This window comes from Trichomycterus rosablanca, chromosome 19 (assembly GCF_030014385.1).
Source record: "Trichomycterus rosablanca isolate fTriRos1 chromosome 19, fTriRos1.hap1, whole genome shotgun sequence".
NCBI classification, from domain to species: Eukaryota; Metazoa; Chordata; class Actinopteri; order Siluriformes; family Trichomycteridae; genus Trichomycterus; species Trichomycterus rosablanca.
The window spans coordinates 2,844,615-2,862,500 of record NC_086006.1 but is presented as its reverse complement, the minus strand read 5'-3'; the positions used below and the strand labels follow the sequence as shown (position 1 = coordinate 2,862,500).

At 41.4% G+C, this 17,886-nt stretch overlaps 1 protein-coding gene across 8 annotated transcripts in view; it reads right to left on the bottom strand.

Moving 5' to 3' along the window:
* The window catches only part of eya4 (EYA transcriptional coactivator and phosphatase 4), a 45,601-nt gene extending 28,097 nt beyond the window's left edge, over window positions 1–17,504 (bottom strand). For all 8 annotated transcript variants that reach the window (XM_063014923.1, XM_063014922.1, XM_063014925.1 and 5 more), the window contains exons 1-2: window positions 17,142–17,504; window positions 8,736–8,809 (exon numbers count right to left, since the gene is read on the bottom strand). In XM_063014923.1, coding sequence (XP_062870993.1) covers window positions 8,736–8,768 — 33 coding nt within the window. In that variant the 5' untranslated portion in view covers window positions 8,769–8,809; window positions 17,142–17,504. The remainder of the gene's footprint in view (window positions 1–8,735; window positions 8,810–17,141) is intronic.
* Between the last annotated feature and the right edge of the window lie 382 nt (window positions 17,505–17,886).

Here is a 17,886-nt window from a genome sequence, read left to right as displayed (position 1 = left end):
CGTACTATTTCAAACCAGGTGAACAATTCTGGAAAACACAGTAAACCAGAACTGTTGAACAAAGCAAGTGTAGTACAGGCCTCAGAAAACAGCGTCTGAGGCGAAACGCTGATCCGAGACGCCTTGTTTACATTCCTACTGCTAATCAAGTAATAAATGTGTACCCAAGAGACCCTGATCCACCCCCATCATCCATTTCAGCTGTAAACCTATAAACAGTCTATAGTGATGCACCTACTTTCAATATGTGAATAAATCATTTAAATACAAAGTACTTATTTTAGGTCACCGCCCTACATATAAATATAAAATAATTATATATAAAAATATTTATATATACATATAAAATAAATAAATAATAAATAACAACAGGTCAGTTACTGCATTAACGTTTTTCAAGTTTTATTGGTTATTTATTTAATAATAATATTATATATTATTATTATTAAAAATTATAACTGTTTTTTTTTTTTTTTTTTTTTTTTTTTTAGAAAGTTCCCTTAATGCACCAAACTGTTTCCACAAATTTTGAATAATTTAATGGAATTTCATTTAAACTGTAGAATTAACATGTTCTTTTTATGACAACTGAAGCACAGTCCTCTTCATTTATTCACTGCCTGTGTTAATACCTCTTAATCCTGGTCAGGGTCACAGTGGGTCTGATTAATTGGGCGAAAGGTTGGACGTACCCTGGACAGGTCGCCAGTCTTTTACAGGGAACTCCACACAGAAAGGACTCTGGCTGCCTGGCCGGGGAATCAAACTCAGGTCCTTCTTGCTGTGAGGCGACAGCGCTACTCACTACGCCCTTTTCCATTTAACTTTAAAGTTGGCACTGTAGATTTAGGAAGTGCTGTTCCAGTGGTGGGTAGCACTGTTGCCTCACAGCAAGAAGGTCCTGGTTTCCCAGGCGGGGCGGTCCGGGTCCTTTCTGTGTGGGTTTCCTCCGGGAGCTCCGGTTTCATCCCACAGTCCAAAGACGTGCAGTCAGGTTCATTGGAGACACTGAATTGCCTTATAGGTGAATGGGTGTGTGTGTGTGTGTGTATGTGTGTGTGTGTGTGTGTATGTGTGTCTGGCGCCCCGTCCAGGGTGTTACTGTGTGCCTCGCGCCCATTGAAAAAGCTGGGATAGGCTCCAGCACCCCCTGCGACCCTAATTGGATAAGTGGTTAAGAAAGTGAGTGAGTGTTCCAGTGGTATCCGGCAAACCCAGAACTGTGTGACTGCCTGAGAGCAGAGGTCGATTTCTGTGTTTCTATTGCATGAAAGGGCAGTTGTAGCCTAGCGGTTAAGGTACTGGACAAGCAATCAAAAGGTCGCTGGTTCAAGCCCCACCACTGCCAGGTTAACCCCTAATTGCTTAGACAGTATACTGTCACAGTACTGTAAGTGGCTTTGGATAAAAATGTCTAAATGCAGAAATATAAATGAAAGTCCAGTGATGGTCGAGCTGTTGCTGCTCCAAATCTGTGCATCGGAAAACATTTGATTGTTTATTATTTTTATTTAGATGTAAAGTAAACTTTCTGCAGGCCTGACGGTGCCATTTCCATGCCAACCTGATGCGTGCACTTAGAATGGTACAGTCCGGCATGGGGAAGGGGGACAGAGCGAAACTGGACACCAGACTAAACCAGACACATCTACACAACATCCGTGTGTGTGTATGTAGATGCGACTGTGTGCTGGTGTGTGTGTTTGATATGTGTGTGTGTGTGTGTGTGTAACATTATAAACTGAAACTTTATATAAAAAAGCACTCTAGCATTAAAGTGGCGCTTCCCCCTTTGATTGGATCTGACAAAAATATCCCTGAATAATGCATGAGCGCCGGTGCTTGAGTCAGCAGCTCATTAATTATTTAAATTAATCTCATTAACGAGGGGCCGGCTTCAGCAGCACTTAATTAAATGATGAATTGCCTTCCAGATGTCGATGTGCTTGTTAAATAATGCGCTGGAGCTAAAGTCGAAGTGTCCTTCAGGTCCTTACCCAAACACACGCACACAAACACACATTTTTATGGCTGGGCACTGATGTACACCGATCAGCCATAACATTAAAACCACCTCCTTGTTTCTACACTCACTGTCCACTTTATCAGCTCCACTTACCATACAGAAGCACTTTGTAGTTCTACAATTACTGACTGTAGTCCATCTGTTTCTCTACATGCTTTGTTAGCCCCCTTTCATGCTGTTCTTCAATGGTCAGGACCCCCACAGGACAGGTATTATTTAGGTGGTGGATCATTCTCAGCACTGCAGTGACACTGACATGGTGGTGGTGTGTTAGTGTGTGTTGTGCTGGTATGAGTGGATCAGACGCAGCAGCGCTGCTGGAGTTTTTAAATGCCTTGTCCACTCACTGTCCACTCTATTAGACACTCCTACCTAGTTGGTCCACCTTGTAGATGTAAAGTCAGAGATGATCGTTCGATCTGTTGCTGCTGTTTGAGTCGGTCATCTTCTAGACCTTCATCAGTGGTCACATGACGCTGCCCACGGGGCGCTATTGGCTGGATATATTTTTGGTTGGTGGACTATTCTCAGTCCAGCAGTGACAGTGACAGTGAGGTGTTTAAAAACTCCATCAGCGGTGCTGTGTCTTATCCACTCATACCAGCACAACACACACTAACACACCACCACCATGTCAGTGTCACTGCAGTGCCGTGAATCACCCACCACCTAAATAATAGCTGCTCTGTGGTGGGTCCTGTGGGGGTCCTGACCATTGAAGAACAGCATGAAAGGGGGCTAACAAAGCATGTAGAGAAACAGATGGACTACAGTCAGTAATTGTAGAACTACAAAGTGCTTCTGTATGGTAAGTGGAGCTGATAAAATGGACAGTGAGTGTAGAAACAAGGAGGTGGTTTTAATGTTATGGCTGATCGGTGTATATAACAATATATTGTATACATGTAATGAATGAATGAATACACAGTGTTCAGGCTTTCATCTCGACCTCTCATCGTCTTTGTATCTCTAAGTATTTATGTGTGAATGATGTGTCTGTGAGGCAATGTGTGTGTGTGTGTGTGTGTGTGTGTGTGTATTGAAGGCGGGAAGAGGGAAGCACATCTATTCCTTTATATAAGGGATTTATTACACCTGTTAGCAATTGTTATGGCCCAATACTTTTGTCCATATAGTGTATGTCTAGGTATTATAGCTCCCAAAACATGCCATGAAGAAGTGACCCACTGTGACCCTGATCAGGGTGCTAATAATATTTTTTATTACTTTATAACTTTGTGTCTGTAATAAATGAATGAATGAATGAATGAATACACAGTGTTCAGGCTTCCACCTCTACCTATCTCATTGTCTTTCTCTCTCTAAGTATTTGTGTGTGAATGATGTGTCTGTGAGGCAATGTGTGTGTGTGTGTGTGTGTGTGTGTGTGTGTGTGTGTGTAACCCGAGTCGTCTCTATTTCTCCGCGTCTGTCTCCTCAGCCCCAGGACTCGGACTGTGCCAGAGGAAAAAAGGCTGCAGTCTTTTCTTTTTTCGTCTCTATTCTTTTCTCTGTCCAAAAGCCTGCATTGATCCCCCGGGTCACACAACATGTCACTTTATTATCCCCCCTCCACCCCTGCTCCTGTTTCTCTCTCAGACAATGAAAAATCATTTCATATTTGCAGAAATAGATGTGTTTTATTTTGCATTGATGTTCAAGACAAAAAAAAAAACCTAATGAAACGAACAAAGCTGCCAAATAAAAGTTCAACGTTTAAATTTGTCCACTCTGGCAACCCGTTTTCTATTATATGTTAGCTTGGCAGCTGATTTGAGCCAAACAAGTTCGGAATCAGATTGAAACGCTGAGCTGAGGTTTGAACCTCACCACATTCTGCTCATTCGAAGCCTTTCACAACAACAGTTTAGGGAAGGCCCTTTCCAGTTCCAGAATGACAGTACCCCTGTACACAAAGCTCACAGAGTCCTGACCTCAGCCCCACTGACCAGCTCTGGAATGAACCGGAACCTCAACTGAGGCTTTCTTGACCAACATCAGTGCCCAGCCATACAAATGCTGTCATCTTTAGACTAAATGGGTACAAATTCCGACAGACATACTTCAAAGTCAGTGTTCTGAAAGGAAGCTAAGTCCTGAAAGTTAAAACCTCAAATGTTCTGACTGATATTCGTCCACTTTGGCAACCCGTTTTCTATCATCTGTCAGTTTGGCAGATTAAAATGCTGAGCTGAGGTTTGAACCTCACCACATTCTGGTCATTCAAAGCTTTTAGAAGCAACAGTTCCAGCGTGACTGGGCCCCTGTGCACAAAGCTCTATAAAGAAACTCCAGTATGCTGCACAGGGCCCTGATTTTAACCCCACTAAACAGTTCTGGAATGAACCGGAACCTCAACTGAGGCTTTCTTGACCAACATCATTGCCCAGCCATACAAACGCTGTCATCTTTTGACTGAACGGGCACAAATTCCTACAGACATACTTCAAAGTCAGTGTTTTGACAGGACGCTATGTTTTGAAAGTCAAAACTTCAAATGTTCTGACTGATATTCGTCCACTTTGGCAACCCGTTTTCTATTATCTGCTAGTTTGGCAGACTGTCAGTCTGGTCATTCAAATCCTTTTGCAGCAACAGTTTAGGGAAGGCCTTTACCTGTTCCAGCATGACTGTGCCCCTGTGCACAAAGCAAACTCAATAAAAAAAACTCCATTGTCCTGCACAGAACTCTGACCTCAGCCCCACGAAACAGTTCTGGAATGAACCGGAACATCAATTCAGGCTTTTATGGCCAACATCAGTGACTAAAAAGGCACAAATTCCTACAGACCCTTCAAAGTCAGTGTTCTGACAAGTAACTAAAGTCAAAATGTAAATGTTCTGACTGAAAATCACTGCCCTGCCCTTTAAATCTATCTGTTCTCAGCATGATCTCACCTCTCGCTAATACAGAAAGCCTCAGCACCCCGATATAACGTCGAGATCCCACCCCGCGATAACAGGATCTGCTAGGGTGACCGGACGAGAGGCGATCCCACAATAAACAAGCTGACGCAAACAATACCGGCCTGTCATCGAGCTTCACCGCTCACTATCCAAACTATTAATAGCACGACATGTTCATTACTCAAACCGCGAGCAACCGTTACACCTGTTAGCCGGAGTATTCTGCAGCTGGCCCGAACAAAATAATCGCAGGGCTTATGGAGGGTGAGCACAGTCCCCGTTTATAGGGTCACTCCCAACCGGAGCACTGAAAAACTGTTAGTTTATATATAGTATATACATATATATAGACATTTATTGTCTGTTTTACCACCACTTTAACCTGGTCAGGGTCGTGGTGGGTCTGATTCATTGTGCAAAAGGCATCAAACACCCTGGACAGGTCTCCAGTTAATCACAGCGTGCACACACACACACACACACACACACACACACTTGTGGCAATTTATTTATATTTCCAATTAACCCGACTGCATGTCTTTGGACTTGTGGGAGGACACTGGAAAACCCGAAGGAATCCCACATGGACATAGAGAGAACATGCAAAATCCACACAGAAAGGAATCAAACCGAGACTTTAGACTGGGTAGACTTAGGTTGGGCTACCATGGTACTGTCCTCGATTTACAATATTTTCAGCTTAAGTGGAGGAGCACCTGTACTTGTTAAACATAAATGTCACAAACAGCAGGACACTCGAGGTTTGGCTTGGAAAAAAAATCTGAATGAGCTCTGAAATTCCTTTTTTTATTTAACCCTACAGACGGGGCTCTTCAACCACACTCGAGCAGCTTATATATACCACTAATAGAGCCGGGTGGGGGGTGAGGGGTGTGTGTGGACACTATTAAACTTCTGGTGACCATATGGCTACTGTGCACAGGCCTGTGGTCCTCATCTGCTCAGTACTAAAAGCCCACAATACTCAATACACACCTGGGTGGCTTACAGACACACACACACACACACACACACACACACACACACACATCAACACTCGTTTACTCTATCTCAATTCATTTTAGTTACAGTAAGGGTAACCAACAATGCAAACACTCACTCACTCGCTTTCTTAACTGCTTCTTAACCGGGTCGTGAGGGGGTGCTGGAGCCTATCCCAGCTTTTCAATGGGCACAAGGCACACAGTAACACCCTGGACGAGGTGCCAGTCCATCGCAGGGCACACACACTCATTCATCTATAGGGCAATTCATTGTCTCCAATTAACTTGACTGCATGTTTTCGGACTGTGGAAGGAAACCGAAGCTCCTAGAGGAAACCCACGCAGACACGGGGAGAACATGCAAACTCCACACAGAATGAACCCAGGACTTCCTTGCTGTGAGGTGACAGTGATACCCACTTAGCCACCGTGCCACCATAATGCACCCATTATTTATTATATTTCCAGAGCTCATGAAATGTAAACGTTCCATAAAAGTAAATCTGAACAAATTATTACTGTTTTTATTGTTATAAAAGATCATGTCAATGACTGAGATTCTGTAATCTGTAATCTGAGGGTACAGGGAGATTCTAAAAAGTAAAACAAAACATAGACATCTTTAACCTTTCTGTCAGCACAAATGCTTTGACAATCCGCAAAGTGAGAAGTTCACAGAACCACAAGTTGTCCCCGGGCAGGTTCACCACACAAGATTTCCCAGCACGCCTTACGACTAATGGTTAGGAAGGTAAGACAGAAGCCAGCAGCCCCTTGAAAAGCCAAAACGAAGGTCAAGGTAGCTGTACGGCCCAGACGATTTTCTGATCTGAATCCTATTAATATGTATGCAGAATTTTAAACATGCAAGACTATCAGAGGCACTCCTGTAACCTTAGGAAACTGAAGACGGATCGCTAAAAGGAACGAGTGAAACTTGAACCGCAGTGCTGCGATGATCTCAGTGTTCAGTGCTGTGCAGTAGACAGATCGATGCTATTGCGAACAATTGTTTTACAGCCAAGCACGGGTGGTAATGTGTTAACAAATATTTGTTTATACTAGGCATTATATGTGTTATAAACACTGGATATATCTAAAATAAAAAAGTGTATTTGCATTTCCATTCCTTTCCAATGGCTAATTGTTTTTCTCTAACGGCAGTCAATTACTTCTTGTTTTTTGACCACATATTTCAGTGATGAGCCTCAACACAGTTTCACCAGTAAGGTCACTGCTCTGTAAAGCTACATTTTTACCCCCATCAGCTTTAAAAAAATGACAATGAGCCATCAAATGTGAACAAGGATCTTTAAGGTCTAATTATCTTTCAAAGTATATTTAAAATTCTACTTTTTCTTACCCCACTTTTGATTCATATGACGTTTGCTTGTTAGTTGTTAGTCATTGTTGTTATCAGAAAATTAATATGCTAACTGGGAACACAGTGTAAGAACACACCCGGGACAGAGTACACACTCACACCTATGAGCAATTAAACTAAAATCTAAAATGAAAGTGTTTTATTAATCACAGGGCCTAACAGAACTGTCTGAATTCTTCTGGGAACAGAAGTTCCTAACTGGTCAGCTATGGACCAGTACTAGGACATGACTGGTTTGGTGCTGGGTCGCAACAATGTAGTTTTACTTTGTGGGTAAAATGAATGAACAAGTGTTTTAACAAATGAGTGAATAAAATAAAAATACTTCCATTATGCCAATCTCCCAATTTAGTTGTATCCAATTCCCCAGTTATACCTCTTTATTCCCTCAGTTATACGGCTGCAGAACACAATCCAGGCCAAGGAGGGCCTTACCTAACACACGCCCCAACCGCTTCGATTCACCTGCACAAGGCGGGTTCACACAGGGATCAGTATCTCGTACATATGTATCTCTGTGCAGGTTTCGTCCCCCAGTCCTCCCTCAGACACAGCCGACACTAGCCAGTCCTGTCTGCAGCAGACATTAGCCAATCATGTAGCTGAGATTCGCACCCACCACCCGAGCGCCCTGCGTATTCAAACCTTTGAACTTGTGTGTAAGCAAGTGAGTGAAAAGACGAACAGATCAAGCTTTAACCAGATTAAACTACACTTAACTCACTCACTCACTAACTCGCCAGTCCATCGCAGGGCAGACACACACACACACACACACACACCCATTCACCTATAGGGCAATTCAGTGTCTCCAATTAACCTGACTGCATGTTTTTGGACTGTGGGAGGAAACCGGAGCTCCCGGAGGAAACCCATGCAGACACGGGGAGAACATGCAAACTCCACACAGAAAGGACCCGGACCGCCCCGCCTGGGGATCGAACCCAGGACCTTCTTGCTGTGAGGCGACAGTGCTACCCACCGAGCCACCGTGCCGCCGTGCCGCCCTACACTTAACTAATCATATTTAAATGACAGTAAATTAAACTAAACTGATTTTTTTAATCTTTCCTCCTCACAACAGCAGGCCAACAGTAGCTTAGAGAATTTCAGCAAGTGCTGATTACGACTTCAAAATCCAAAACAGAGAAATAAAACAGGTGGAAAACATCAGCCAAAACAAACTGAACGCTCTCGGTACCCCTCGTGCCCCACATGGCGCTAAAAATCAACCCTAAAAGCTTCGAGGGTTCCTGACAATCGGACCGAAACGGCGAAAAGCCGACGTGTTTCTCCTCAGCAGAAAGACCGAACAGAGAGCTTCCATATGACAGCAATTATATCTGAAGATAAATACAAACTCTGTTCATAACACGGTCCACAGTGTGTATGTGTGTGTGTGCAGTTCTCTTACCGCCTGTTCGTTTAGTTCCTGTGTGTTCTCCATCAGTTGAGCACTTCCACCTTTCTCAGCTTTTATCCAGCTACCTGTTAACACACACACACACACACACACACACACAGAGAGAGAGAGACGTTTACACACACTGACTGTGTTAGCACTATTACACAATCATTCAAAATGAGTCACAATAAAGTGGTAAAATAAACACAATACAGTGTAATGGTGTATAAATGTAGTTTAAATTATTTTTCAGTCCAGATACTGGTGTGTGTTTTTGCCCATTTATAGGCATGGGCGTGGGCAGGGGCGTGGGCACAGGGAGGTTTTGCTGCACCGCCCGAGCGCCCTACATTCTCTAATGTAAAACTTTTAAGATGTTGCTTTTATTGTATCACTATTTTAAACACTGCATAATGAAGTAGACAAATCAGATGCAGAGGAATTATACATTCAAAAAGGGGAGGATTCATGTAAACAAACAAGCTGCTCCAGTTATTAAATTCAGTTAAACGAAGGTGTTTACAGAAACAGATTGAAGATTGAAGCTCTCAGGTAAGATGAAGACAGTTGTAGCCTAGAGATTAAGATACTGAACTACTAATCGAAAGTTCGCTAGTTCAAGCCCCACCACTGCCAGGTTGCCACTGTTGGGCCCTTGAGCAAGGCCCTTAACCCTCGATTGCTTAGACAGTATACTGTCATTTTTATTTTCTTTTATTCAAACTTACTTATGCAACTTACAGTACTGTGACAGTATACTGTCTAAGCAATTGAGGGTTAAGGGCCTTGCTCAAGGGCCCAACAGTGGCAACCTGGCAGTGGTGGGGCTTGAACTAGCGAACTTTCGATTAGTAGTTCAGTACCTTAACCACTAGGCTACAACTGTCACAGTACTGTAAGTCACTTTGGATAAAAGCGTCTGCTAAATGCTTCTCAAGTAAAGATGTGGGTTGAGGTTAAGGAGTTCATATGCTTGAAGCTTGAAGACTCGATCACAAATCCTGCAGGGTAAAAAGAGACCTCTACGTTTACAGTTTGTAATGCAAGACACAACAAAGGACATTCATCAGGTGTTTATACTCACTAATATTTAGAAATTTAAACTGAATTCAGACTGGCAGTTCTGGGTTTCTTCCTTTTCTCACAAACTAGTCATTTTTAATTCCTGATTGCAATTACTCAGCTGCTTGCACCCCCCCTGTACTGACCGAGGATAGCCACAGACTAGCATGCGTGCCCGTGCTGGTCACTTCTTTTCACCTGCCAGTGGGATATTCCCACACAGCAGTATTGCTTACGGGAGTCACGCTACGCCCTTGGTAAGTCACCCACCACTATGTAGACCCCCAGCCGTGTCCACATGTTGACCAGAATGAAGAGTATATATAATAATAAATGATGTTCGCCCTGAAAGGTCAAATTGAAGGATCTGCTGCTATTTCATGGTTCTAATCCTGTGTGTGAAATATTAGTTTGAACTCCATGTCCATTATCTGCGTTTTTTAGGCGTTACAGTGTTACACTGATATTCATTTCAGGCCGGGTATTTTTTTTTGGAAGTACCAGCCCGGTTCACTTTTCCTCTTTCTCACACCACAGGCTTTTCATTTCTCTGTCTATCGTTTAATCATTACGGTAAGTGCACCTACAGGAGTGTGTGCTCGAGTAAGACTGGTGCCACAGTGTGTGTGTATATTTGTCTGTGTATGTGTGTGACTGTATAAGTGTGTGTGTGTGTGTGTGTGTGTGTGTGTGTGTGCAGGCTGAAGGGCAGATCATTTTAATTTTTTATTTGCACAGTGTCTCTGTGAGCTGAAACTCTAGCCTTTAATGCTCAGCGGAGAGGGAGCCGGGCACCATTGATTTCTACTGTTATCTGTGCCCTCTGAGGCCATCATCCACACACACGCACACACACACACACACACACACACATTACAAAGCTTTTAATGCAGCTTTTAATTTAGCTCTTATTTTAAAGCTGAGCTGCGTACAATCACAGAGAGCCAGAGATTGAAGAAAGGCATGAGGGATGGTAGAACAGCATGAGAGACGGTAGACTGGCATGAAAGATGGAAGGTCGTCATGACAGATGGAAGGAGGGCATAAGAGATGGAAGAACGGTATGAGAGATGGTGGAATGGCATGAGATATGGAAGCATGGCATGAAATGGAAGGAAGGCATGAGAGATGCTAGACTGTTTTGAGAGATGGAAGGACGGCATGAGAGATGGTAGAATGGCATGAGAGATGGTAGAACGGCATGAGAGATGGAAGGATAGATGGAAGGACTGCATAAGCAATGGAAGGATGGCATGAGAGATGGAAGGACGACATGTGATATGGAATGAAACATAAGCACCCAGAGCAAGCCTGAACAGTCATAGGGAAAACATGCCAAACTCCATACAGACAGCAACTAAAAGTGAGGCTCGAACCTATAAATTCAGGAACTGTGTTGCTGTAGGGCACCCACTCAACCACCTGTGCCATGATACAAAACGATTCAGCCATGCATAGCGCAGCCAAACAAGCTGTCGTATAAAAAACTCATTCAATCATTCATTCATCTTTAGTTACTCTGTAGAATTTAGAGCAGAATTTACATTCTAGCATGTTTTGAAAAGTTTGATAGGAACCGAAGTACCAGAGGTGCTGCCTGACCTAGGCAGTGTGGCTGTAGTGTCATACATTCATTTCATTTTCATGTTTTACTTCCGGTTTAATCTGGAGTAGCGGTGGGTTCAGTTTTCCCAGAATTACTGGGCGCAATGCAATATCACACCCTGGAAAAAAATTAACACAACAACAACACTGTACCTACTGTCAAAAACGACAGAATGATTAAATTAGTAGGTACATTAATGCAGTAATTCAGATCATTCAAAAGGTTTAAAAGTCCTCGTGTCTTCTGTTCTTTTTCTACATTCAGCTAGTAAACAGTAGAAGGAAACTTTGTGTTGTGTAAGTTCAGACTTTAAGTTCTATGCAGTTGGGTTCACAAAATCAAATAAAGACAAAACAATCTAAAAAAGGGGCTTAAAAAGAACCAAAAACCAAAACAGGGCCGTAATTCATCAGAGCTTCAGCCAGTGAATTCAGTCCAAGTGCTCTAAATCAGTGTGCGTCATCGCTCGACCCTCTACATGGTAAAATAAAGTTCCACAAAGAGGAATCATGAAGCACTTTATTATGTTCATACAACCACAAAATATACAATCATTATAGTGGATTTTCAGAAATGTCCCATGATGCATTCCAAGCTCTTCGGTTAGACTCGCACTGGCGGTGGAGGACGTTTCTGTCTTCTGTGGCCAAGTAGGTCCAACCTCCTGTTAGCTTTGTGTGATTCCATGCTAAGTGTGGCCTCCTGCTCCTTATACGTTTCTGTGTGTGTGTGTGTGTGTGTGTAACCTAACCCGAGGGCCCTCGGCTCCGTTATCGGATCATTAAAAGCAGAGTGGCTACCGGGTGCCTGCGCGAGAAAACAGCCACCAGCCAAACAGCCACCAGCGCCGGATCAGCTGAGCAGTTTCAGTGTCGGGATGATATTTCTCCTCCGTCCACGTCGTATCAAATACAAAAACACACGGCACGTGGGAAAACGGATGTGACGGATGGGCGCGCTGATGGGTACGCTGGTACAGACATGGTTCACCAGTGAAGAAAGAAGGACAGAAAGACAGACAGAGAGGCAGACAGACAGACAAAAAGAAAGAAAGAAAGAAAGACAGAAAGAAAGACAGACACAGAAAGACAGACAGAAAGACAGAAGAAAATAAAGACAGAGACAGAAGAAAGACAGACAGAAAGAAAGAAAAATAGACAAACTGACAGACAGACAGAAAGAAAGACAGACAGACAGACACAGACAGAAAGACAGACAGAGAGACAGACAGAAAGGAAAACAAGTTGTATATAAGAACCAAATCAAACCAAATTAAATTATTGATTAGAAATAAAATGAACAATAATTAATATCAGTGACGATTCGGTTTAACTGTCTTACAGACGTAACTTTAGTTTTCTAAATTATATTTTACTATTATAATAAATTAAATTATATTAGAATGTTTTTATAAGTGTATCTATAACCGTCCGTCTGTCCATTTGACTGTCCATCTATACACACTTTAGTAGATGTTATCTATTGACTTACTCAAAGTTAAACTAAATTAGGTGACTTCTATCCATCCCTTTGTCTGAATATAGATTTAGTTTTACAACGAACTTTTAATGAAGTTTTCGTTAAAGCATGTATACATGTTTGCTTTCCCCCAGCTCTCTTACTGCCAAGCAACATGTGAGGGAAGCTAGTATTAAACCACTTTTGTTTATTTAATATATTCAGAGCTTTTAGTCACTTCAAATAAGCACAAAAATGTCTTGAAATAACATCATTTGAAAACTAAATTAATAGAATAAAACAGAACCTTGAATGGAAAAAGCTACAGATCCGCATCCCCCATCAGTAAACTTGTTATTAATTCACAACAGCATGTTCATGAAACTACAAACTCAGACCAATGATAAGGACACTTTTCAACTTAGAAAGTGTCGCAGGATGGTCTTAAAACAGCAGGAGCAACAGTTACACAGTGAAAAATGGGCAATGAACCCCACAGCAATCCTCTGATTAATAGAAAAGTAGAACTGCAGCCTTTCATTTTTTCTTCTGGCCAAAGTCGCTGTCTGTCCATGGTCACTGAAAATCAGTGGATAATTAATGAATACACCCTGGACATGGCACCAATACACAAAACACACTCACCCATTCTTTAACCAACCTGCACCAAGGGCAGCATTTAGGGCAGCCTGTCTACCTACTGCATAGATTTGGGAGGTGAAAGGAAACCTGAATACCTGGAAGGAACCCGGAGGGAACCCACAGGAAAGACAAAAACCAAATGCAAGATTTGTGTCTTTGTGATTCCACCAAATGAATGAATGAATAATTAAGCTGTCATACTTTAAATTATTTTGTCATGCTATCAGTTTATGAGTGTGGTGGGGTGGTGAAGTCCTGGAGACCTTGCTTTGATCTTTGCCTCTGGTCACTGTTTGTGCAGTTTCACATGTTCTCTCCACGTCATTTTGGGTTTCTTCCAGCTTCTCTGATTTCTTTACACCTCCATGAAACATGCAACTGATAGATTAGCTACTCTAAATGTCCTGTAATGGACCGGTGCCCAGTTCAGGATGTATTGCCGAGTCGTGTCCAGTGTTTCTGTATGGCACTGGACCCAGTGCATCCCTAAACTATGTATACATTTCTGAATGAATGAATGTATAGCAGCAGCTTCTTCTTTGGTGTCTGAAATGCTTTTATTTGGAGTCATATCTCACTCCTCTGCCATGTTTCTTTTTCGTCATTCATAGAAATTGTGTAAATGAGTCCGTTTACAGCAGATCTGAGTTCAGCAGCATCGTGATAAAGCAACTCACACAGCTGTAATGTTCACATTCAATCAACATTCAAGATTCCTTTATTGTCACTACACTATGTCGGTGGTGTTTGGATCTGGTGCCGCCAAGGACCAAAATAAAAATCATTAACGTGGAGCTAAAAAGCGCCGGAAATAAAGACAACAAACAAATGTGGAACAGCGCAGCGAGTGCAGACGTCAGTATTAATCTCAGCTGGTGTTTGAATACCATACGAATACTTACAGTTAACAATTGAACTGCTTTTCCGTTGATGTTATGACACTATTTTCTATTAGGCTCATATATAATAGAGTATAATTCACATAATACACATACGTTCTATGTAAAACAACATTGATTACCTAGAGAAAATTATAAATAATCATTTATATTGTTAAATGTTCAATAGCAACTCCAGCAAATAGAACTGTGCCAAACATACATCACAATTCACATGTCTTGACCATCAATAATAATGAAAATGCAATGGAACTGTAATCTGATATTAAAGTTGTTAATAATTAATCTGTTTATTAACCTATTTTATTTTTAAAACTATTTTGGACTGAAAAGTCAGATCATGAATTGTGGTCAATTCAATCAATTAAGACTAGTTAAATAATTAAGCAAAATGATTATTATTATTATATATTTTCTACACTTAGCAGTTTGGTGGTTCCCAAAGTGTGTGCCATGGCACCCTGAGGTACCCGGGCATCTGCTTTCAGTTAAAGTAATTTAAAATCATAACATAAAGGTGTAAGTTTTGTATAGTTTCACACTGATAGTGTGTGAGCTGTTTATTATAGCTGTTATTGTTGTATGTAGTAACAGAAGTAAACAATAGGACGTTATTATCATTATTTACACATTTTGAGTGCTGTGTGTAGGAGGAATATTTACAGGAATGCAGTGACACTTTAATTTGTGTATTTTAGTGTTAAACTGACCGACCGTGGGGTTAAACTGCTTATTTTTGTTTTGTAAACTGGACCAGCTGTAGTCTAGTGGTTAAGGTACTGGACCAGTGATCAGAGGGTCGCTGGTTCAAGCCCCACCACAAAATAGAATTCCATCATTCTACACTTTAAAATACGTCTTAGTTTTTAAACGATTTGCGCATACACACAAACAGTATCTATTTGACTTTACATTATTTACCTCATTTAAATGTCATTATGTGCACAGAGATAACATTTAAATATAAGACTTAAGTTGATAACAATTGTGTTGCTTTAACTTTGTATTTATGAGGAAGACCTTTAACTACAGTGCATTTCAAATAGATTCTGTATTATTATTTATTAGGATTTTAACATATTTTACACACTTCGGTTACATTCATGACAGGACAGGTAGTTACTGCTTACACAAGATTCACTTAAGCAAAAAGTATTCAAGTACACAAGTAATGTTGTACACTATGTAATTAAATTAATAGAAAAAAATGTAGTATGTAATATAAAAAACTTTATCTTGGCAGTAAATATTGTAAATATTGTTAGATGAGATAAAACCACTTGTTTTCACATAACCTGTCAAAATGTAAATAAAATAATGCTCTTAAGTCCAAAATATTGTAGAAACGACCAGGATTGATTTTAAGAGCCTCCAGGATCTCCAGGATTGATTTTAAGAGCCAATGAAAGTTTATGTGTTCAAGTTAATTCTTAAGTTCTTAAGTAATTCATTAAGTTTATAACAATAGTCTGGATAAGTTCTTAGAAGGCTTTCCAGGAGATTACTGTTGACTGTCTCTGTGTTTTGAGGACAGGAAGGTCTTGATTCATCCGTTCATTCATTCAGTCTGTTTTACCACTGATTCATCCTGATCAGGGTCGCAGTGGGTCTGATTCATTGGCCCATATGTAAGAAACACCACGGACAGGTCACCAATCCGTGGTGGTCACAGGGCCAACACACACTTTTTATATCGATTTTAATATCAAGTTTCTGGATCTTTTATGAATAAAACAACTTGTTTTCACTTAACTTGTCAAAATCTTTATTTGTGATGTAAATAAAATAATGCTCTTAAGTCATAGCATCCAAAATATTGTAGAAATGATTGCTCTTCAGGATTGATTTTAAGAGCCAGTAAGTGTTTCTGTGTTCAAATTAATTTTATTCAATAAATCCCAAGTTTACTAGTTTATAGTTTATAAAGTTCTTAGAAGGCTTTTACAGGAGATTATTATTGACTGTGTCTGTGTTTTGAGGACAGAAAGGTCTGGATTCATCCATGCATTTATTCAATCTGTTTTAGCACTTCGTTATCCTGGTTAGGGTCGCCGTGGGTCTGATTCATTGGCCCATATGTAGAAAACACCACGGACAGGTCACCAATCCCTGGTGGTCACAGGGCAACACATTTACATTTACATTTTCGGCACTTAGCAGACGCTTTTTTATCCAAAGCGACTTACAGTTGTGACAGTATACAATCTAAGCAATTGAGGGTTAAGGGCCTTGCTCAAGGGCCCAACAGTGGCAACCTGGCAGTGGTGGGGCTTGAACCGGCAACCTTCTGATTACTGGTCCAGTACCCTTAACCACTAGGCTACAACTGCCCTACAACACACACTTTTTATATCAATTTTAATGTCAAGTTTCTGGATCTTTCATGAATACAACAACTTGTTTCCACTTAATCTGTCATATTTTTATTTGTAATGTAAATAAAATGATCTTTATTTATACTGTACAGAATATTGTAGAGATTATTGAGCTTCAGGATTTTAAGAGCAAGTTAGTGTTTCTTATATAGAAGAATTTACACAGGAGTTACGTTCCTCATTCTGTGTGTTTGGTATAATTTGAAGGCAAATTAAAATAAGTAAATGTTTGCAAATCTACGTGCATGTGTGTTTGCTTTTATATAAATGTTTGCATTTATTAAAACATTAAAAATAATTAAATAACTTGCAATATTCTGACCTGAGACTCTGGTTAAACAGGAGAAGAATGACAGAATTGAAGCGCACTTACTCTGTGGAGTTGTGTTGCCAGAGGTCTCCAAAATTGTCCAAACAATTTGCGTCTGTGTTCACGGTGTTCCGTTCACATGCTCATCCAAAAACATTCGCGCAGCAGTGCAGAGAAACGGCAGGAGGCTGAGCGCGCGCTGTCAGTGCCGCAGGTTGGTGCGCGGTTCAGTGCTGCAGGTTCGAGCTTCTAGTGCAAAACTTCACTCTACACACCGGAACAAAACTCTCAACGAACAATAACGACTCCTCCAAATCACACCGACACCCTAACGCATGTTACACCCGGTCGCACGCGGGGAAACTCGCGCTCGCTCGTGCGTTCGTCGCGTGGATAAGTTCGCTGGCGCGAGCAGCGGGGCTTCACTTCATGATTGAACCCACAGCGCTGTTTTGCTCAGCACCGGAGCGCAGTCGTGTCCAGGCGCGCATGCGCACAGCTGCTGGAGCGCACCCGAGCCAGAACGGGGGGCACTGACGGGCGGCAACCGCGAGGGTCCAGGGATGCCAACACAACATGCGTATTAATAGTCAAGTACGAGCCTTTTAACCCCCCTCACACACATACATACCAAACCGGGATCAGTTTGGGTCATTAGGAACCCTAAATTAACCACAAGTGTAATAAGCGCACTGAACTTTTTGTCTACATTTACTTAATGTATTCATTTATTATGGACAGTGAGAGCAAATACGTACATTTACATTTTCAGCAGATGCTTATCCAAAGCGACTTACAGTACTGTGAC